This window comes from Diadema setosum, chromosome 21, assembly GCF_964275005.1.
Source record: "Diadema setosum chromosome 21, eeDiaSeto1, whole genome shotgun sequence".
Classification (NCBI taxonomy): domain Eukaryota; kingdom Metazoa; phylum Echinodermata; class Echinoidea; order Diadematoida; family Diadematidae; genus Diadema; species Diadema setosum.
In genome coordinates this window covers 1713050-1734965 of record NC_092705.1, presented here as the reverse complement: position 1 = coordinate 1734965, position 21916 = coordinate 1713050, and the positions used below count along the sequence as shown (strand labels likewise).

The 21916-nt window shown below is 40.7% G+C and overlaps 1 protein-coding gene across 1 annotated transcript in view; it reads left to right on the top strand.

The window, feature by feature from the left end:
* LOC140244169 (PCI domain-containing protein 2-like) overlaps positions 1 to 21916 on the top strand; it is a 57765-nt gene that overhangs the window by 21835 nt on the left and 14014 nt on the right. The window contains exons 8-9 of the mRNA XM_072323798.1: positions 3767 to 3842; positions 18051 to 18192. Of these exons, the coding sequence (XP_072179899.1) occupies positions 3767 to 3842; positions 18051 to 18192 (218 nt within the window). The remainder of the gene's footprint in view (positions 1 to 3766; positions 3843 to 18050; positions 18193 to 21916) is intronic.

The following is a 21916-nucleotide window of genomic DNA, read 5'->3' as shown; positions in this document are numbered from 1 at the left end:
CGTTGAATCACTTGTAGCGGCCAGTAAATGTGATTAGGTGCCAAACGCAATCCTTGCCATCTCATTTTCATCAAGCAAAGTCACGTTGCCTCTTTTTTTTTTTTTTTTGCCCGGCGTACAGACCAGGGACGATTATGCAGCACGTAGCAACTTCAGGGTTGCAAGTGATAGCTGCTTGTGGTAATTTGATGGGAAATGCATACATTTCCTGTATTCAGGGCTCACAGATTTATGATTTTTATGGAGGTAATTTAGCAGGGTTAATACATGGTGATTGATAAGTGTGGCTTGTGTGAGGTTTCTGTTTTGTTTTGTTTTTGTTTTATTCTTAATGATGTTGATTTAGCTTATGAATTTAGCAGAATATTCATGAAGGTTAGTACTTGTCTCGGCAGGGAATTGAGCGTGTTTTTCAGAGTGGCATTGCAAATTGTGTCTGTGTGTAGTGTACGTGCTTGTGTGCTTTTGTCTGTCTAAATCTGATATACAACTTGTATATTAGTGTGGGCATTGAATTTGGATTAATTTCATGGGGATTTCCCAAGTGTATGCAGATATGTCGGCATGTGTATGTAGGTTTTTGTTTGTCTGATGTATGGTATTCACTAGTTGTTTTTCACTCATTTCCAGAAGCAAGTACTGGTACGCAAAGTCATTCCCTTAACGAATTTAGCTTTTGCATTGGCCCTGGTCTTCAAGATTTTTGGATGACTGTTTAATATTGAGGTTAGGATGAAAGCCTAACTTTGAAGCTTTACTTTGTCTCAACAAGTACTTTACACAGCTTTACTTACTTTACTTACAGTACATGTACATGTATTCTACGTATGTGTAAGACGAGGTTATTACCTTTGATGAGTTCTCAAGTATTTAGTGAAGAAGAATCTTTTATGATAAGATTGCAGTTTGTGAAAAAGAAAACAAATCTCAGTTTACTATTGTAATATTGAAGTATTTACCGGTTATCAGAGCTTGACATTAGTGGTGGTCCGGGGCCACTAAAATTGATGTCAGGCCACCCAATTTCAAAAAAGGTTATCTTTTGGTGGCCCAATTGGGCAGCTTAAGTTCAAAGTGAATTTTTGTATTTTCTTCTAGTTTGGGCTGCTACATTTTTTTTTTCAGGCCACTGCCATTTCAAATTCAAAGATTCAAAGATTAAAAGGGCTTAACATTAGGGTTGGCCCAGTGGCAAGGGGCCACCAGAGATGTTGGGCCACTAAATTTCCTAAAAGGTTATCTTTTGGTGGCCCAATTAGGCAGCTAGAATTCAAAATAGATTTTTGTATTTTCTTCTAGTTTGGGCCACTGCATTTCTTTTTCAGGCCACTAGCATTTCAAGTTCAAAGATTTTAGTGGCCCAAACAGGCCACCAAGGAAAAAAGTTAATGTTGAGCCCTGTTAATGATTTCCCAATTTTTTGAAGGATTCTTTTTTCTAAGTGCTGAAAGCATCTTTTGATTGTCTCAGACTAAGGGGGTGTCATTCATGATTGTAAATTTTGATGAGGAATCATATTTTTGTGTATTTGTTTTTGGACATGTCTGCAACTGTTGCCTCCTCCTTATGATACACTTTGAGCTCTCTCCTCTATGAGACCTCCCGCAGTGCCTGCTTCATGGTCCTACTTTGGGGGGAGAGATTTCGGTGGCGATAATGATCTTGTCTTGACAGCTGCTGCAGATCGCTGGGGGATTCCTAGAGTTAGTTTTAAACTCCACGGGGCAATCCCATGCCAAGTTATGTCATTTTGACTTCTTATATCTGTCAAGCCTTCCGTAGGTCGAATTCTAAACCCCTAGAAATTTTCCCTCGTGAGAGGTTTACAGAGCTCCCAACTTGTATGTTTTTACAGTATTTACGATAGGTTCCTTTTTTTCTTCATACGATGTAGAAAAAAAAAATCTGGAATTTGATTTAGGATGTGTAATATTTCAAAAGAAAATTTTGTTTTCCCTTCAAAATATGGTACTATTTGTATATTTCTTTATTGTTTTTACTTTGCATTTATGTTTTAGATCTGCAGTTGGCTACCCCAGAGTTGCCAATTTGCATTAAATCAAGCTAAATGCCATCCAAGGAAGTGAATAAAATGAGACAGCAGAGTGTGCCTGGGTTCACTGAACTTTTGATCAGTTGCCAATTTGCTGTCAGAGATCATTTTATCAGTATGAAGGTCACTAGGAAAGTAGACTGAAAGCAAAAATGAAACAGCGATAATTTTGTGTTAACACTGGATTAGTTTTGCTGCTTTTTTCCTCATTGAGTGTCCCAGGGTTGTTGGTTTTCTTCTTCTTCTTCTTCTTCTTCTTCTTCTTCTTCTTCTTCTTCTTCTTCTTGATAATTATGTGCTAATGGTTTTAGAGTGCAGTTCTACACTATTTTCAAGTTGGTTCTATTGCATGATGTATAATATGAGAGAAACAGAGTGGGCGAGGTTTCAAAATCTAATCCATAAATGAGTAAGTTATGGAGATTTTAAAGTGCAATCTGTTTTCACATATCAGTTATATCAGTTGCGATCAAATCCTTTGAGCTAGCAGAGGGGATAATTGACATTATATACTGTACACAAACATTTACAAGATATTCTTTTTCGACATGAAACCAAAAATCAGGTGTTTCTTGTAATAATATAGCATTAATGACCTATATGGAGGAAGTAGGTCTCATTTACATGTATAAAATCATCAACCAAAAACAGGATTTGTAAGATTTGAACCAATGAGAGAGTCATGGGATGGTGACATCATTCCCTCTTTCAATTTTCATGTCTACGTCAAAAATATATGAAACTTCTATAATTATGTTTGTCTGATTCTTCTTTTATTACTGTTTTACTATAAAGTAAACTTAACAATGGTTTAAGAGTGAATTTCAAAAATAATAATTGTTATGGTTTTAAAATCCTTTTTGTACCCAGATGCTTAGCTGAACTTGCCCAGCCTTTTTATCAGCATTCAGTAATGGCACTAAACTTTACCTAATTGTAACTTAGCAAGCCCACTCAGGTGTAGCAATGTGCTTTAATCCAACAGGAAGGCTATGGTGACACAATAGGGATTAAGGGGATTAGATTAAGGGGATTAGTATACAAATAATGACTGCTATGAGGGGCACAGTTAAAATCATGGGCCCAAGGTGATATGAAAACCATAACTATGCCCGAAGCGAAGCTGAGGGCATAGTTATGGTTTTCACATCACCAAGGGCCTACATAATTTTAACTGTGCCCCGAATATCAAGCTGTCATTATTTGTTTTATATACCGAAATATAGATACTGAAAATAAAGATTCTAGTCTCTTTTACAGCACTCGTAATCAACGCTGATCGACAGCGCAGCGGTCGTATCATTGGTGCGTACATATGAGTGATCTATGTGTACGGGGTTGTGACTGTCTCCAAACCTATTTACAGGGCACAGTTGATTCTATGCCCCGGGCACAGCAAATCATGACGTCATTTTGATCAAAAATGGGGCGCAGCTATTTTCATGACTCCACTTTTAACCAATCAGATGAGAGGAATCTATATATGAGGTATATAAATAATCTCTATTCACTGACAATTAGTTTCTTGATGTCTGCTCCAATCGGCAAAGAAAGCAGTCCAGCCTAAGTGTCAGCCGGCACACAAAGCACAATAAAGGCTGACATAAATGTCTATCAGCCATGAGGTTATACGTATCTGTTATTTTCTACTTTGGTTTTGAGATTCCCTACTTAATGACTCTTACATCATGCCGCATCCATTTGTCCTTTCAGACGAGCCAGCCTGGAAGATACAAAGCGCTGGGGTATGCTCTATCTCGTCAACCAGCTCTTCAAAGTCTACTTCAAGGTGAGTGCCCTGCTCCTCCTCTCTCTTTCGCTAGCTGTTCTCCTCCTGTCTTGGAACAGCCGAGACGACGAAGGTTAGTTTTTCCCTCGTAAATATCGGGACTGCCAATCAGATGCTCTCCATGTCTGCACCTGACATGCCACATGCCTCCATGGCTGTAAACTTGGCGAAGACAGAGCTTAAAGGGGCACACCACCCAGGGTCCAAGTTAATACGAGGAAATATACAAGGATCAAACACACAAAATAGTTACAAAGTTTCAGTGAACTCAATTAAGAGATGATTTGACTAACTTGTCTTAGGTGCACAGACCGGATGTCCCTTTGCTCTCCTAGAAGTAATCCTCCTCCCTTTATCCCTTTCATGGGCCTGGCGTTCTGCCTCCTGTGATGGTAATCTCAGATCTACTTGAATTTGGTCCTTTTGTCGTCTTAGTGGGCAGCCTGGTGGCCTTTGTTTTGAAAAGAGATGAAAGTTATGGAATTTTAAATTGTTCGCATGTTTCCATGCAACAGGGTACTAGAGCAGAGTCATTTAAAATGCAAGTATCGGACAGTAAGATGTGATGGCTTAACAAATCTCCCGCATTGCATAGACACAGAAATCTTGACTAGATTTAAAATTGAAAAACTTATTCAGGAAGAAAAAACATTTGTTGGGTTTTTTTTTTTTTTTTTTTTTTGGGTCATATAATATGAGTAAGCAATGATGTCTGTGTAGGGAAAGGATTTACTTACTGTAATCCTTACAGAAAATATGATATTTTGATGTAAGACAGTCATGGAAAGATTATGAGGCAACGTGGTCCCTATTACCTTCTATAATTTGAATAGAATAGTAATCTTGCCAAATCTACTAAATAAAAGTGAAACTTTAAAACCAGATTTGTGTGATTGTTTGTTTGATGTGGTAAAACATGCCCTATTCTCTCTGTATGACTGTACTCTTAACTAAAATCAAGTTTATAGTGGAGTAAGGTTTCCCTTGTAAATGATAAATTTGAGACGTAATGCTGAACAGCCATGCACTACTACCACAGCCCATTTTGTCCATTCTGTCTTTTTATTTCCTTGTCATTTCACAATGCAGTATGGAAAATGCCTTAGCACAAGGTCATTCTTTCTTTATCTCTTTCTTATCATTTTTTTAATGCCTTAACTTTTCTTTTGCTTTTTTTCAGGGGGGGGGGTTATGCTGCTTCTCACCTACTTTCTTATTTTTCTTGTCCATTTTCATCTCTATCTTCTTCTGATATCATATATTTATATTTTCTTCTGTTATTTGCTCTTTGCAGACTGTGTGATTTTGAGTATGTGCATTTGTGTCATGTGTGTGTTTTTCGTTTTTTGGCAGCAACCTATTTTGAATAACCAGGTATATGCGCAAGACAGGTTTATATTCTCTTGCTCAGTATGAAGCAGTCCTTGTGTTTGTGGCATCTGTGCAAAGTTTTCTCTGTCCTGGCCCCTGGAGCTGCCAAACTTCAGTCAGTGTAGGGTAAAGGTACACAACGCCTTCCTAATCAAATTTCCTGTCGCCAATTATTGGGGGATTTCCCGCTGGTAAATTTCATCCAGGAACATTTTTGAGTGAAAGAAGGAGTAGGCAGGATGGGGGAGGGGCTGGCGATGTAAGAAGAGCGAAGTCTGGCTTTGACGTTTTTGCCATCCAATTACTAGAATATTCAAATCAAGGGTCTTGTCTTTGTAGTACCTGTAGTCAGATCTTCATGGGGGTTTGGCATTTACAGAGGTGATAAATGTGAAAGGCGTTATGTTGTAGCTGAAAAAGAAGAAAGTTTGAAATTTTTCTACTGCTCAAACAAGGTCAGGAATGTTGATGGGATTATGTAATGTGTTTATCAATAAATCCTAAGCTACTTGATATATCTTCACATGGCCGGCGAAACGGAGGGGGGGGGGGTTGCTCAGACCCCCCACTTTTTGTGCACCATACAAAAGAATACATAAGGTGTCATCACTTTGGACCCCCCCCCCCCCCCCCCCACACACACACACACATTTTTTTTAACCCGGAAGTACGTAAGTGGCACTAAAAAGAAATATCTAGAGATCTTGAAGTGTGAGCGCGCCAGCATTACGCTTTTGCGCTGAAGACCCCTTTTTTTTGTGGGTTTTTTTTTTGTTGTTTTTTGCTTGTCAGCTGAAAAAACCCGGAAGTGGAAGGAGAAAGATGAGCTGAAAATGAGTTGTTGGTTTTTTTTTTTTGCTTGTTAGCTCATGAAACCCAGAAGTGCCCCCCCCCCCCAACTTTTGAAAATGCTCTGCCGGCCCTGCTTCATATTGCATTTTCTTGTGTTACACATATCACTATGTTTTGATGTATATTTATACAATTTTTTATCCAAAGTCAAACAAGTTTTATTAAAAGTTTCTATTTTCTGTGAATGTCTTTTAATATGAAAATATGCCTCTTTAAAACAATGACTTCCCCCATATACAGCAGTCAATATAACATGCCTTAGAAATGTTGCCTTGACATTGACCCTGTTTACAGTGCGGGGCTGGGCCGAGCCGCGGCCGAGCCCAGCCTCAATTTTTGTCCGTTTACACTGCCGGGCTCGGCCGCGCTTTTAATTCAAACCTTTCAATATTTTGTCGTAGTGGCGCTCTGCTAGTAAACAAACGCAATTTGGTATAGTCTGGTCCTCAGACCATTTGCCAACTGGATTCTGTGGCGACGAAGTTGCCGTTCGGGCAAAGGCTTTTGCCAAAGGAAAAATATCCTTTGCAGGGCAAAACCACCTTAAACTATACTAGTTTTCGACGTTGAGGGGGTTAATCTTCTGAATAGCGAAATAGTACGGGCAGAGGGTTTGGAAGCCAGACTAAAATTGGCCGCGCATTTGGCCCAGTTTGCATTTACACTGAGAAAAGGCCGGGCTCAGCCACGGCTAATTTTGGCCCCGCATTTGGCCTTTTGCGCGTTTACACTGAAATGAAGGCGGGCTCGGCTGCGGCTTGGCCGCGGCCAAGCCTCGCACTGTAAATGGGGTCTCAGTCACATTAAAGCAATGATCCTTTTTATATGAGTCCCAATTTAGATGGTTCCTACCATAATTATTACCCGAGAAGGGAAAAGGAAAATGGCTCGAGTCTGCTTGCCTTTCAGATTTATCCAAATTGTGATGCTTCAAAGCACATTCACATTGTCTGCATGCTGTTTTGTTAACCCGTTGAGGACGGACCGATTTTGCTACAACACGCATTTCCCATAGACACCTGCCCAAGTATACTTGGGACTCGTCCTCAACGGGTTAAGCAACACAACAGCACTCCAAAAATTTTGATGTACAATTGTATGCCTGTAGAACCATCGCTAGAACCTGTTGCTTCGTGAAATGAGATCTCATACACTTCTGTCTGGTCAGTCCACCTAAGCTGATCGTGGAGAGGTGAATGCCTTAAATGAATGGACGTCAGTGGAGAAAGGTAGATCCGACAGATTGCTGATTGAGTGAGGTTAAGGAAGCAGCTCCAGGATGGCAGACCCTGTGCGTAGGAAGAGGGTTGTGATCTTCTTTACTCTAGCATGGCATCTCATGGCTGGGAAACCAGGGTCCAGGGCTGGGAGGGGGATGGGGCACTTTTGGGGTCTGTGAAAAAAAAAAATGACTAAAAAGATTTGAAAAAATAAGAATGAAACACATAAGAAAACCCATGACTTCTTGAGATCCATCCCACAGAGCCACCCATTCAACAGCCCTTGCATCGTACAAGTGTATCTCTTTCCCTACCGCTGCATTTGTGTTTTAAAGTTAAAACACAGTTTCCATTTGACTGCAGAAACTGTTGATTTTTTGCTCTAAAATGAAGACAAATGCATAAGAAGTGTGTGAAATAGTGATGTGATAACACGACAGCAGTCTAGTATCCTGTTGTGGCAGTATATTACCAAAAAAGATACGCCAGAATAAATGCAATGTCAGAGCATACCTGATCGTAGCTGCTACATGATGTAATCTTTCAAACTACATTAATTGCAGTATATCGGGCCATAGCAGTAAATATCCATCACAGGAGAATGAATTGCATGCAGCTACATGTACATTGTAGTTAGCTGCATGCAATTCAAATTACTGCTACTGCTATTGCCCAATTCGATCATCACATACTATTAGCATTCTACATGTATATAACTACTACTGAACAGGGAGGGCGCTTCAGGAATAAAAGTTGTGAACACAGACTTTTATTTCACACTTTTGATCTCAAAATACTCCAAAACAACTCATTATCCCGGCAAATCACATCAGCCAGACAAGTTTCTTGGTAGAGCCTTCCGATACTGTATACGCCGAATATTTCGCGAGGTTTTTATTTTCGCAAATTTTGCGAGTCAGCTGCTATTCGCGAAATTAAAAACACGCAAAAATATTGACTCCAATGCCGATATGAATAAGACGTACGCGTATACATTTCTCTTTTCAGTACAGGACTCCATGATCGCGAATTTAACCACTCACAAAATTGTCGGGAAGTCCCAATTCGCGAAAATTTAGACTCGCGAAATATATGGCGTATACAGTATATTACAAGTAAGTTCTAAATGGCGGATGATGAATCTTGAGCTCTTCTGAGAACTATATCTTAGCTTTAATTACAGTGTCCACAGAAATGTGGGGTTTAGGACTCGATGGGTTAGGAGCTAGATCTACAGACCATGATTACATTCCCCCTTTCCTTGAAACAGAGGAAAGACTTTCCCAAAGTAAAATTATTGTATCAGTCAGTGACATTGCTGTTAATTTCATTCTGATGGGAGAGGTGTTCAACATCAACACTGGTGGGTTCAAGCAAAATATATTTTTCAGGTCAGGAAAATGAAGAGAATAATGCAACCATTTCCGGCTCGCCAGCCTCCTGTGTAAACAGGGGATGATGAGGTCATACATACGATACTAAAAATTCAATTTCCTGATGATACAGTAGGTCTTCTTCCATTGTTCTCTGGGGGAATAACAAGTGCCTCCTTAACTTTGAGGGTCACCATATTCTCAGTGTCGGTAAAGCAAACAACACCAAGTAATACTTCAGGGGTAGTCCCTCTTAGAAAGGTTTACCAACTCAAGGGGATTGAAAATACTTACCCAATGCCAAGAACAATTGCACTGGTCCAGTCCCTAAGTTCACACAAACCCAGATGAACTCCTCAAACATCTGTCGATAATAGCTGCGTTCACACAGTTAACTTACATTACTAAATAGTAAAATTGTTCAGGTAAACACAAGCCTGTTCACACAGTGTTTCTCATTAGCAAGTGTTCTTATCATCAAGCTATCCAGAAGTTAACTTAAAGAAACTATCTCATGGTTAATAGCATCAATGATAACTCAAAAGTTAACAAACTGCAAGAGCATTTACACCCTTCCTATAAACTTGAAGTAAAATTCCCCTGTGGTTCCTCTATCATCAAAGCTAGCAAGCTTCAAATTAATGTGAAGTTTAAAGCTAGCTCAGTGTGAACATATCTAGTGCCATATATTCTTGGGTTTGGATCAAAACAAAAATCTGACTTTGTCGTTAGACCTATGAGGAAGGAAGTCCATGTTTATACATCAATATATCTTATTCACCTCATTGCTAATAAAACATTGAACATTGTTTATCTCAAACTTTCCTTCGACCACTACCGTATCTCGAAGGTTAAAACAGTAAACGTACGGATATGCATTCATGCTCCAGCCTTTGTAGTAATTTTACAGTGCATTTGTGACTAATCATCGCTAGGGGATACAAATGCTGTCTATCAAACATGATGTTATAAATTGCAGTGGCGTACTGTAAAAGTGGATATTTTCGCGCCTGGGCGGAAAAGAAGAGTTTCGTGTGTTTTTGATTCCGCGGAATCAGGACATCAACTACTGGAACATATGGCACGCAAAAATATTTGCGTGCTTTTAGTTTCGCGCTAGCTTCTGGTTGTGTGAAATGTGCAAAAATTTCTACTTTTACAGTATCCAGAGGGGGGCGCACTGGGCGTGCGCCAACGGCGTAAATCCATACTGAGGAGTGGGGGGGATGATCGGCGATAGTCACCATCACCACGATTACAAGCCCATAACCGAACCGGCGCAGCCTTGAGGGGGACGGGGGGTGAGAGAAGCTTGGTAACCCCCCCCCCCCCACACACACACACACACACACACACACACTTTACAGGGATCGGATGTCTCACTCTTTTGCATGAAATATAAAGTGGGAGGAGAGTGATATATTTCTGACAAACTGTTACAAGCGAGCTTGAAAATTGTGACATTTTACAGTCCCAAAACTGCAGTTTGTGACTGTATTTTGTCCGCTTTGGAAATTAAGGGGGGGGGCACCAGGTGAAACTGCTGGCAATTACTACTGACAGCAACATCAAGAGAATGGCATAACAATTAAATGCGAGCGAGCGAAGCGAGCGAGCTTGAAAATTTTGACATTTTACAGTAAAAAAAAAAAAACTGCCGTTTCGGGCTGTATGTTTTTCGCTTTGGAAATTAAGGGGGGCGCACAGGGCGCAACTGCTGGCAGTTCGTACTGGCAGCAACATCAGGAGAATGGCATAACGATTAAATGCGAGCGAGCGAAGCGAGTGAGCTTGAAAATTTTGACATTTTACAGTCCCAAAACTGCCGTTTGTAGCTTTATTTTTAGCTTTGGAAATTAAGGGGGAGCACCGGGCGAAAACTGGTGGCAATTACTGGCAGCAACATCATGAGAATGGCATAATGATTAAATGCGAGTGTGCGAAGCGAGCGAGCTTGAAAATTTTGACATCTTACAGTCCCCAAAACTGCCATTTGTAGTTATATTTTTCGCTTTGGAAATTAAAGGGGACGCACCGGGCACAACTGCTGTCAATCACTGGCAGCAACATCAGGAGAATGCCATAGCGATTAAATGCGAGCAAGCGGAGCAAGCGAGCCTTAAAATTTTGACATTTTGCAATCCCAGTCAAAGTCGTTTGTAGCTGCATTTTTTCGCTTTGGAAATTAAGGGGAGGCACACCGGGCGAAAACTGCTGGCAATTACTGGCAGCAACATCAGGAGAATGGCATAATGATTGAGCGAGTGAGCGGAGCGAGCGAGCTTCAAAATTTTTGACTTATTACAGTCCCAAAACTGCCGTTTGTAGCTTTATTTTTAGCTTTGGAAATTAAGGGGGGGGCACCGGGTGAAACTGCTGGCAATTACTGACAGCAACATCAAGAGAATGGCATAACAATAAAATGCGAGCGAGCGAAGCGAGCGAGCTTGAAAATTTTGGCATTTTACAGTAAAACACTGCCGTTTTGGGCTGTATTTTTTTGCTTTGGATATTAAGGGGGCGCACAGGGCGCAACTGCTGGCAGTTTGTACTGGCAGCAACATCAGGAGAATGGCATAACGATTAAATGCGAGCGAGCGAAGCGAGTGAGCTTGAAAATTTTGACATTATACAGTCCCCCAAACTGTCGTTTGTGGCTGTATTTGGTCGCTTTGGAAATTAAGGGGGAGCACAGGGCGAAAACTGCTGGCAATTACTGGCAGCAACATCAGGAGAATGGCATAATGATTAAATGCGAGCGAGCGAAGCGAGCGAGCTTGAAAATTTTGACTTATTACAGTCCCAAAACTGCCGTTTGTAGCTATATTTTTCGCTTTGGAAATTAAGGGGGGAGCACCGGGCGAAAACTGCTGGCAATAACTGGCAGCAACATCATGAGAATAGCATAATGATTAAATGCGAGCGAGCGAAGCGAGCGAGCTTCAAAATTTTGACTTATTACAGTCCCAAAACTGCCGTTTGTAGCTATATTTTTCGCTTTGGAAATTAAGGGGGGGGAGCACCGGGCGAAAACTGCTGGCAATAACTGGCAGCAACATCAGGAGAATGGCATAATGATTAAATGCGAGTGAGTGAAGCGAGCTTCAAAATTTCGACATCTTACAGTCCCAAAACTGCCGTTTGCAGCTATGTTTTTCGCTGTGGAGATTAAGGGGGAGCACCGGGCGAAAACTGCTGGCAATTACTGGCAGCAACATCAGGAGAATGGCATAATGATTGAGCGAGTGAGCGGAGCGAGCGAGCTTCAAAATTTTTGACTTATTACAGTCCCAAAACTGCCGTTTGTAGCTTTATTTTTAGCTTTGGAAATTAAGGAGGGGGGGGGGGCACCGGGTGGGCAACTGCTGGCAATTACTGACAGCAACATCAAGAGAATGGCATAACAATAAAATGCGAGCGAGTGGAGCGAGTGAGCTTGAAAATTTTGGCATTTTACAGTCAAAAAAAAAAACTGCCGTTTTCTGCTGTATTTTTTCGCTTTGGAAATTAAGGGGGCGCACAGGGCGCAACTGCTGGCAGTTCGTACTGGCAGCAACATCAGGAGAATGGCATAACGATTAAATGCGAGCGAGCGAAGCGAGAGAGCTTGAAAATTTTGACATTTTACAGTCCCCAAAACTGTCGTTTGTGGCTGTATTTTGTCGCTTTGGAAATTAAGGGGGAGCACCGGGCGAAAACTGCTGGCAATTACTGGCAGCAACATCAGGAGAATGGCATAATGATTAAATGCGAGCGAGCGAGCTTCAAAACTTTGACTTATTACAGTCCCAAAACTGCCGTTTGTAGCTATATTTTTCGCTTTGGAAATTAAGGGGGAGCACCGGGCGAAAACTGCTGGCAATAACTGGCAGCAACATCAGGAGAATGGCATAATGATTAAATGCGAGCGAGCGAAGCGAGCGAGCTTCAAAATTTTGACTTATTACAGTCCCAAAACTGCCGTTTGTAGCTATATTTTTCGCTTTGGAAATTAAGGGGGGGGAGCACCGGGCGAAAACTGCTGGCAATAACTGGCAGCAACATCAGGAGAATGGCATAATGATTAAATGCGAGTGAGTGAAGCGAGCTTCAAAATTTTGACATCTTACAGTCCCAAAACTGCCGTTTGTAGCTATGTTTTTCGCTGTGGAGATTAAGGGGGGAGCACCGGGCGAAAACTGCTGGCAATTACTGGCAGCAACATCATGAGAATGGCATAATGATTAAATGCGAGTGTGCGAAGCGAGCGAGCTTGAAAATTTTTGTAGCTATGTTTTTCGCTGTGGAGATTAAGGGGGGAGCACCGGGCGAAAACTGCTGGCAATAACTGGCAGCAACATCAGGAGAATGGCATAATGATTAAATGCGAGTGAGTGAAGCGAGATTCAAAATTTTGACATTTTGCAATCCCAGAAAATGTCGTTTGTGGCTGTATTTTTTCGCTTTGGAAATTAAGGGGAGGCACACTGGGCGAAAACTGCTGGCAATTACTGGCAGCAACATCAGGAGAATGGCATCATGATTAAATCCGAGCGAGCGGAGCGAGCGAGCTTCAAAATTTCGACTTATTACAGTCCCAAAACTGCCGTTTGTAGCTTTATTTTTAGCTTTGGAAATTAAGGGGGAGCACCGGGCGAAAACTGCTGGCAATAACTGGCAGCAACATCAGGAGAATGGCATAATGATTAAATGCGAGCGAGCGAAGCGAGCGAGCTTCAAAATTTTGACTTATTACAGTCCCAAAACTGCCGTTTGTAGCTATATTTTTCGCTTTGGAAATTAAGGGGGGGGGGAGCACCGGGCGAAAACTGCTGGCAATAACTGGCAGCAACATCAGGAGAATGGCATAATAATTAAATGCGAGTGAGTGAAGCGAGCTTCAAAATTTTGACATCTTACAGTCCCAAAACTGCCGTTTGTAGCTATGTTTTTCGCTGTGGAGATTAAGGGGGGAGCACCGGGCGAAAACTGCTGGCAATTACTGGCAGCAACATCATGAGAATGGCATCATGATTAAATCCGAGCGAGCGGAGTGAGCGAGCTTCAAAATTTCGACTTATTACAGTCCCAAAACTGCCGTTTGTAGCTTTATATTTAGCTTTGGAAATTAAGGGGGAGCATCGGGCGAAAACTGCTGGCAATTTATGGCAGCAACATCATGAGAATGGCATAATGATTAAATGCGAGTGTGCGAAGCGAGCGAGCTTGAAAAATTTTGACATCTTACAGTCCCCCAAACTGCCATTTGTAGCTATATTTTTTTTTTTTGCTTTGGAGATTAGGGGGGGGGGCGCACCGGGCGCAACTGCTGTCAATCACTGGTAGCAACATCAGGGGAATGGCTTAGCGCTTAAATGCGAGCGAGCGGAGCGAGCGAGCTTTAAAATTTTGACATTTTACGCCCCAAAAACTGCTGTTTTTAGCTATATTTTTGCGATTTGGTTTGTCCCACTTTTATGGGGGAACCATCCCCCCCCCCCCCCCCATCGACGCCTCTGCATATGAGGGACCTTTTGTTACGTGAAAGATATGCTGCACACTCTTTGACAAATTAGGGAAATATACGTCAATCTCAACAGTGTACTTATCGAAAGGGATCCAGTATAGCGGAGCTTTTGCATGTTTATGATTGCAATTCAACGATTTGGTGCATAGTTCTGGCAGTATTTGGACAAGAATTCCATTAAGAAAGTTCGAAATTTGTCCTCATCTCGGAAATTGCTTGGGGGATAAATGATTTGCCTGCCTAAACACTTTCGTAGGGGCGGGATAAATGCCCTTTGCCCCCCCCCCCCCCGAGATATTTTCGACGCCCCTGATCTTCCCTGGGTATACCCATAGATGTATCTTGACTGAATTATCAGTCACTGTCGTTCCTCATGAATGATTCAGGAAATGGAGGGGGTTCAATAATTATTATGGCAATATAGTTTTGTTATTGTTTGTTTGTTTGTTTTCGTACATATTTTGCAGATGGTCCCAAGTTACTCTCGTCTTAGCATGTTTACATGTACATGTAGGCCTACACTATTTGACGTTGTCAACGTCTGAGCCATACCTTACAGTGTATGTCCATGTCCGCGAGCGAGCGAAGCGAGCGAGCGCTTGAGAAAATTATGCATATGATTTCCTACAAGATAGAATACTGTTCAGCTCTGTTACCTGTCTGAAGGCCGGCGTACAAACGTCATGCAATATGCCAAAATTGATACAATCACATTTCTGCTTCCTCCATTTTTTTTTCTTCAAAATTCAGGGGGGGATGATTGTACAGGCCATCCCCCCCTCCTCCATTTCAGGGGGGGATATATCCCCCCCATCCCCCCCGGGATTTACGCCCATGGCGTGCGCACCCTCTTTATTTGTTGTTAAAACAAAAGAAATAAAAAGAAAAAATGAGGTGAAACCCAGAAGTAGCACCAGAAATATTGTTTGTGCCCCCCCCCCCCCCCCTTATGGAATTCCTGGATCTGCCCCTGAATTGCAGGCTTGACTTCCATATCAAATCTTGTATGCCATGATGTCATGACAATACATGTACTTGTAAATGGCTGATATTGCAAACAGTGTTTGTATATTACATGTATATCATAATAGCAGAGCTGCCTACTCATATGTGTATATATTTTATATGTTTTCTTCATCAAATGAAAACACATCCTTGAAATGAAGAAAAAGTTCTTCTGTAGTTTATTAAGTATGATTGATATGTGCAAGTTTCCCATGTTCAACCAAAATAGGATTTTGCCTTCAAAATGTGATTATAATTCTTTTTCGATCTATATAGGGGTTGGCAACCCAGTAAAAGTGATGGTTTATGAGCCATATGCATCTCACTGAATCTTTAATTACCCCACGCTCGATAGAGTGAAGTGAACCACCTCTAGAAATGTCGTTGCACCCAGATACGATCGCTCTGCATGCATAATGGCCCATGACTACCGACCCACACCCGCCAACCTGCATGCATTAGTAACATCAGTTATCCTCAAGGAAGCAGCCACATTCCGAAGGCTTGTCGGCTAATACATACGGGACGTGGGGTGAAAATGATTTTAGGTCAGTTTAAAGTGCCGTTATAAAACATCATTTGCTATAATTAGTGGAGTAAAATCAGACACATTGACTGGTTAAAAGTTTCCATCATAGCCTCGCAAAGCTCACTAATTAACCTTAAAGGGATGGTATAGTATTGGTTGAGGTGAGGATTCAGCTTTTAACAATTTGCGAGATAATTGGAAACCATATCCAAAAACAAAGTAAAACCCGGCAATCCTACTAAAAGGTGGGTCCCACCTTTTATCAGGATTGCTTTGTTTTTGGATATCTCAGGTATTTCAAAACTAATTTTTGTCAAATAAACTTTGAACTCCTTTCAGAATTATATGCTCAGATTTCATATTTCATAAGAGGTTTCTTGTTATCTCAAAAAATTATCATCAAACGAAGTTTGAAACCTGAAGCCCCACCTCAAGCAAAACTGTTTCCTTGTTTGACATAAGATTGATTAACCCAAAAATGCATTTCCATGGCATCAAATGTTTGATGTTGTTGCATTATCTAAACTGAGAAATGATGACTTAAAGGAGGAAATGGGACTACTGAATAGTAACATAGTTTTTTTTTTATGATATTTTTGTGTACGAAGTGATGCCATCACCTCAGCTAATTTGCATATCATCCAAAGGGTGACAAGACCTCATACATTCTATCTCAAAACTCATGAATTTCAAGAGACTGAAAAAAAAAAACTTTTTTCATTTCTGCAACTTTTTCACAGAATACATCAGTGTTAATGTCAAATACTATGAAAGAAATTGCTTTCAATTATATTAATGATTGTATCATTTTTTAACTCATATCATTATATTTGATATTCGATAATAAGTTTAGAAGTTGTTGTCTTTGTTTTTGTTTTTGTTTTGTTTTTTAGATATATGCCAATTTAGATATGAGGTCTCGTCACCCAGAGATGATATGCAGTTGTAACCAGTGTCTCTATGTGGTGAAAACTTCCATAACTTTGTTATTACATGATTAAGTTATGGAACTGAAAAATTCTGTAACTTAATCATTTTTCTATGTTTGCCCCAAGTTTGATAACATTTCCATATCTTATTTGTTAAGAGCCTTTATTTCGGTGGAAGGTTTAGTAAATGCAGAGGAAGGCAATCACAACTTTAAGTTGAGGGGTGTGTCCTTTTGGGTCAGTCCAGGGGGCCTGTGGGAGTAAGGGGGGAGGCGGGATGGGGGTTGAGGAGGATTTATCGGGTGCCCTGGAAAGAAATCAACCTTCCCCTCGTAGACCGATCTTGCGACAACATTGGCCTCGACAGGCTTCTGGCTCATCGATTGCATCTTGCTGACAGATACTTCTCTCGTAGGTTTAGCTTGTTGTGGTGTATGAACGCCCCCACCCCAAGGTAACCTGTTTAATACTAGAGAGCCCGTGTGGTAGCCGTTCGTTCATTTCTGCAGTCATTATTCATGTTGTCTTTAGTACTTGTAAAGATGAATTACCCACTGCAGGTAGATGGATGGATCCATGTGTAAACTATCATTATGTGCTTTTTAAGAGGACATTGAACAAGGGGATATCCCTCGTTCACTTTTCCCACATTGTTATCGTGAGAGTGATCGATTTTTGACCTATTCTTACGGAAGCGTAGCGTGAAGTCTCTTTCTTCAATGCTGTTTTGGTTCCAACAGATTTTATTCAGTATTTTTTGTGAAGGATAGAATTTTTCATGAAATTGTGCTTAGAAATGCATGTTATACCAACAGTTACTGATCTGAATCAGAAATTTGGTGTGTGTATGTGTGTGTATGTGTGTGTATGTGTGTCTGTCTGTGTCTGTTTCTGAATTGATTGACCTATTGATGCATTTTCTAACTCCTCACATTCAAGTATAAAAAGATGGAAAGATAGGTTTATGAGTAGATTGCTTTAAAACTGTATGGAAAATAGAGAAATTGGTAGGTAAATGAGTGAATGGATTAAAGTATGGACAGAGGAATGGACTGATGGATGAAAGAATTCAAGGATGAATGGAGTAATTGATGTGTGAGTGGCTTGGATGGAATAGAAGGATGATAGATAAATGAATGTTTAAGTAAATCAATGCCTTAAGTTGTACTTATATCATTGAGGAACTGAACAAAGAAGGATTAATGCATTTTTATGTGAATGAATGAATCAATGAATGAGTGAATGAATGGATGGATGAACGAATGAATGAATAAGTGAATCAATGAGTGAATCAATGAATGAATTAATAAGTGAATGAGTTAGTGAATTGGTGAATAAATGAATGAATGAATTAATGACTTGGAAGGAAAAAATGTGAAATACTGGCATGATGATGTTACATTTTGTCATTGCTTTACCTCAGATCAACAAGTTGCCGCTTTGTAAGCCCCTGATTCGTGCCATCGAGAGCTCCCCTCTTAAGGACCGCTTCAGTATATCCCAGCTGGTTACCTACAAGTATTACGTGGGCAGAAAGGACATGTTTGAGAGCAGCTTCAAGGAAGGTAAGAAAGATGGACCATTAAAACGAGCTACTGTAGTCTGTATCCATCCAGTGTGCTCTTCGTCTTCTTTCCCCCCTCCCCACCTGACTCCCACTCATTTTTTTTCGCAGCTCAAGCGTATCCCTTTAAGTGACAGGATAATGACATGGTAGTGCACAGCTACATGCCCAAAACCTTACGTCAGTTTGGATGCTGTATTCATGTCTTACAATATAATCGAAGCATTTCTTTCTTCTTCCTCTTTTTTTTTTTCCTTACTTTTAGAAATGGCCGAAGTTAGCCATGACGATCGTTTACCATCCACAGTCAGTTGTATGTCGTGCACAAACCTTTTGACGTGTCATCTTCCTCTTAAAAACTGTTGGCTGGCCAAACTTAGGAGAGATCATTGGGGGGAGAGCATAGTTCGTACAAGTGATGGTGGTACCCTATGATGGGAGCCCAAGGGTGGGGCCCAAATACCCCAAAGTTACGAGGGCACTGCTCTGGGGGCCTGCAGCAATCCTTGAATCTCGAGGTTTTTTGGAATAGTTTTCCTCGGGTGGAGTACCACGAAGGTGAAGTGCATTGCTCAAGTGAGCTCGTGAGAGACCCATGGGGTCTTTAGGGTTGTTGTTTTTTCAATACCCATTCCTCTCTGTTAGCTATATTGTAGACATCAGATCTCGCACAATGAGAAGTCCCTTCTTTTTTTTTTTTTTACTCGTCGTTGAAAAGTCATGGATGTGTGCTTGAGGTTTGAATAAAATCCTTGAAATTTTGACAATTGTACTTGACATTTTACTGGAGGAATTCAGGGGGATTGGTTTATAGGTTTGGATGACTAGATTTTTTTTTTCTACTTGGAACAATGTTTCAGTATTGGCTATGTTCTCTGTGTACCTTTTTGGAAGAATTTATAGAAAATGAAAGGATTAAATAGCGGAAGAAGAGAATTAAAAGTATACTCCATCTGTTTTTGTTTCCTGTTCTCAACAGTCGTACAAGATTCAATGTAGTTGCTCCTTTGATTTCATTTGACTTTACTTTACATGCTTTGTGTGGAATGTTAATTGCTGCCTTGGAATTGAAGTGCCCAAATTTCCTGAGTATTAATATCGAAGTATGACCACCAATGAGGAGGGGGGGGGGGTGGAGTTGGAGGTGGAGGGGGAAGGGAATCCAGTTTGTCCACCCAGTTACCTAGTACATATCGTGTTATACTGTTCATCAGGAATTTTAGTGAAGTGAGGCATTATTCAAAGTGCTTAATTCAGTTTGGTGCAAAATGAAGCTACGAGGACATTCTAGTCATGTGAATATCCAGACAAAAACAAAAGAAGAAAAAAAGATGCATGCACGGACAGTCACATGAATTCAAACGCAGTACCTACAGGAGACTGCTGGTAAGTGATCGGTGTATCTTCTCGGCACATGTTTGCATCTCTTTGTCACATGCTATGCCTTGACCCACATTGACTGTGGTGTAACATTGGAGAATGGCAGCGCACCCCAGTTTTTTGCTCCGTTTTCTTGAGGTGAAAGATATTGGGTGTCAGTCTATAATTGTGATGCTAGTACATACACTGAACAGTCACTGCTGTTTAACCAGGATTTCAGTAAACTGGATTAATTCTTTAAATGGGACAATATCACAGCAACATTTCCCAGCCATATTATATTTTGCTGCTTAAACAGGACACGGTGAGACATCGGATGAGTGGGACATATTTTTCCACAGACATTGATACAAATGTAAGAAACTTTGCAGAGCTGTCTTCTCCCTTATCCTGCAGGAGGCGCCAAAACACCTTGATACTCTTCATATATCCTGGCGAGAGGATGTGAAAGGCCACATGGTTTAGGAATTATTTTCCCCTATCGACATGCATGTGACACACAAATCTCTACCTGACGTTGATATGTGAACATTGAGAGCCCTGATGACCAATACATTGGATAAAGTTTATCTTACTGATGGAAGAAAATTCTGTGGCATTTGCCAAAGTGGTTATGAAAAGCCTTTGACAATCAATTGAAATTATGTAGGAGTATTCATCAGTAGCTTGGGATTTATGTCCCAGACAAAGTACCACATAGTCCATCGCCATGCTGAGTGCAACCTAGCAACAACCTCACAACATCATGGCCTGTCCTTCGTAGCTCATACAGTGACTGTATTATGGGACTGTACAATCTATTCAATGCCATGATTGTGGGCAAATCAAGAAAAAAAAAATGCATTGACATCAACAGTTTTATAGGAAGTTGTTTTTGCTTGTCAATGTTTTTCTTGTTTTGCCAAAAGTTTTTGTCATGCCCCCTGCCTCAGATGGTGTTGGGAGCTGTACTTTCATATCCTCTTTCTTGTCACACATGAATATTTCCAAATCATCGGATGAGAATGATAAGGGCGTAACAAGTTGCCACTAAACCCATAGTGTTCGAGACAACTTAACACCCTTCTTATTCTCAGCCAACAAAATGTGAAAGCGTCACAGGTAGGAATTCTACGCAGCAAGGACTGAACATTACCTTTAACGAGGAAGAGTAGACGGGATGGCAAATTGTGGAAGAGGAAGAATGTTAGAGTTCAATGTCATGGATACCCGGCGCTGCTTTGGCTGAGTGGTCATAGAGACGACGATGCTAAAGAGACACAAGCGGAAACCACTCCCTAAGTTCAAGTACAGCATTGTGCCAAGTGGCATTTCTACACCTGATACCTGCCTGACTCGTAGGAGACGCTGAGAAACACTTGAGATGAGAAAAAAAATGGGGGTGGGGGGTAATTGGTCATTAGAGAACTTCTAATGAAGTGTAGCTTTCACTTGTGGCAGTGTAGCTTTCGCTAGTTTGCTCTCGTTGATAAAGTCATACTCGTAACAAATGAGTTTCCCTTGGTTAAAGGTCATATACCTTTTGCAAATGTCACAAAATCTTGCATGGTTAAAGGGACTGTACAGTACTGGTTGAGGTGGGGATTCATGTTTTGAACATTCCTAAGTGAGATAATGAGAAACCTCTTATGAAATATGAAAGAGCATGTAATTTTAAGAAGGATTCAACATTTATTTGATGAAAATTGGTTTTCAAATGGCTGAGATATCCACAAAAGTGATAATAATAAAAGGCGACAGGCCACGCCTTTTATTAGGATCTCTTTGTTTCACCTTGTTTTTGGATATCTCAGTAATTTCAAAACCGATTTTTATCAAATAAACTTTTGATACCCCTTAGAATTGCATGCTTTGACATCTCATAGAGTGATTTCTGAATATCTCACAAAACGTTAAAAGCTAAATCCTCGCCTCGACCAGAACTGTACACACCCGTCTCCCAATTTCGAGAATGCAGTCTTACGGTAATACACCTCAGAATTAGTTTTTTTAAGAAATGAAAAACTTGACCCTGTGTCACTAGAAAATATGCTCCCCTTTTGTACAGAGAATAATGGCTGGAATTTTCCGGGTCCAAATAAATTCACTGGAAATTCATAGTCATCTGTTTCCCTTTCCATCGTAGAGAAGCTTCCAGTTTTATTGTTCCGAGGAAAGGTCTAAATTACCTTTGAAAAGAAGTAATTTTCAGAGTTTCAAAACGGGCACATGAACCATAAGAATTTCCAATGAAACTTTCACTGGTTTGATTTTCACTCATTTTAATTATTAAAGTCACACTCAATATGGATATAGGGGTTTCCCTTGTTAAGAAAGAGGCAGTGGTGCAGTGGTGTGTAAAGGGG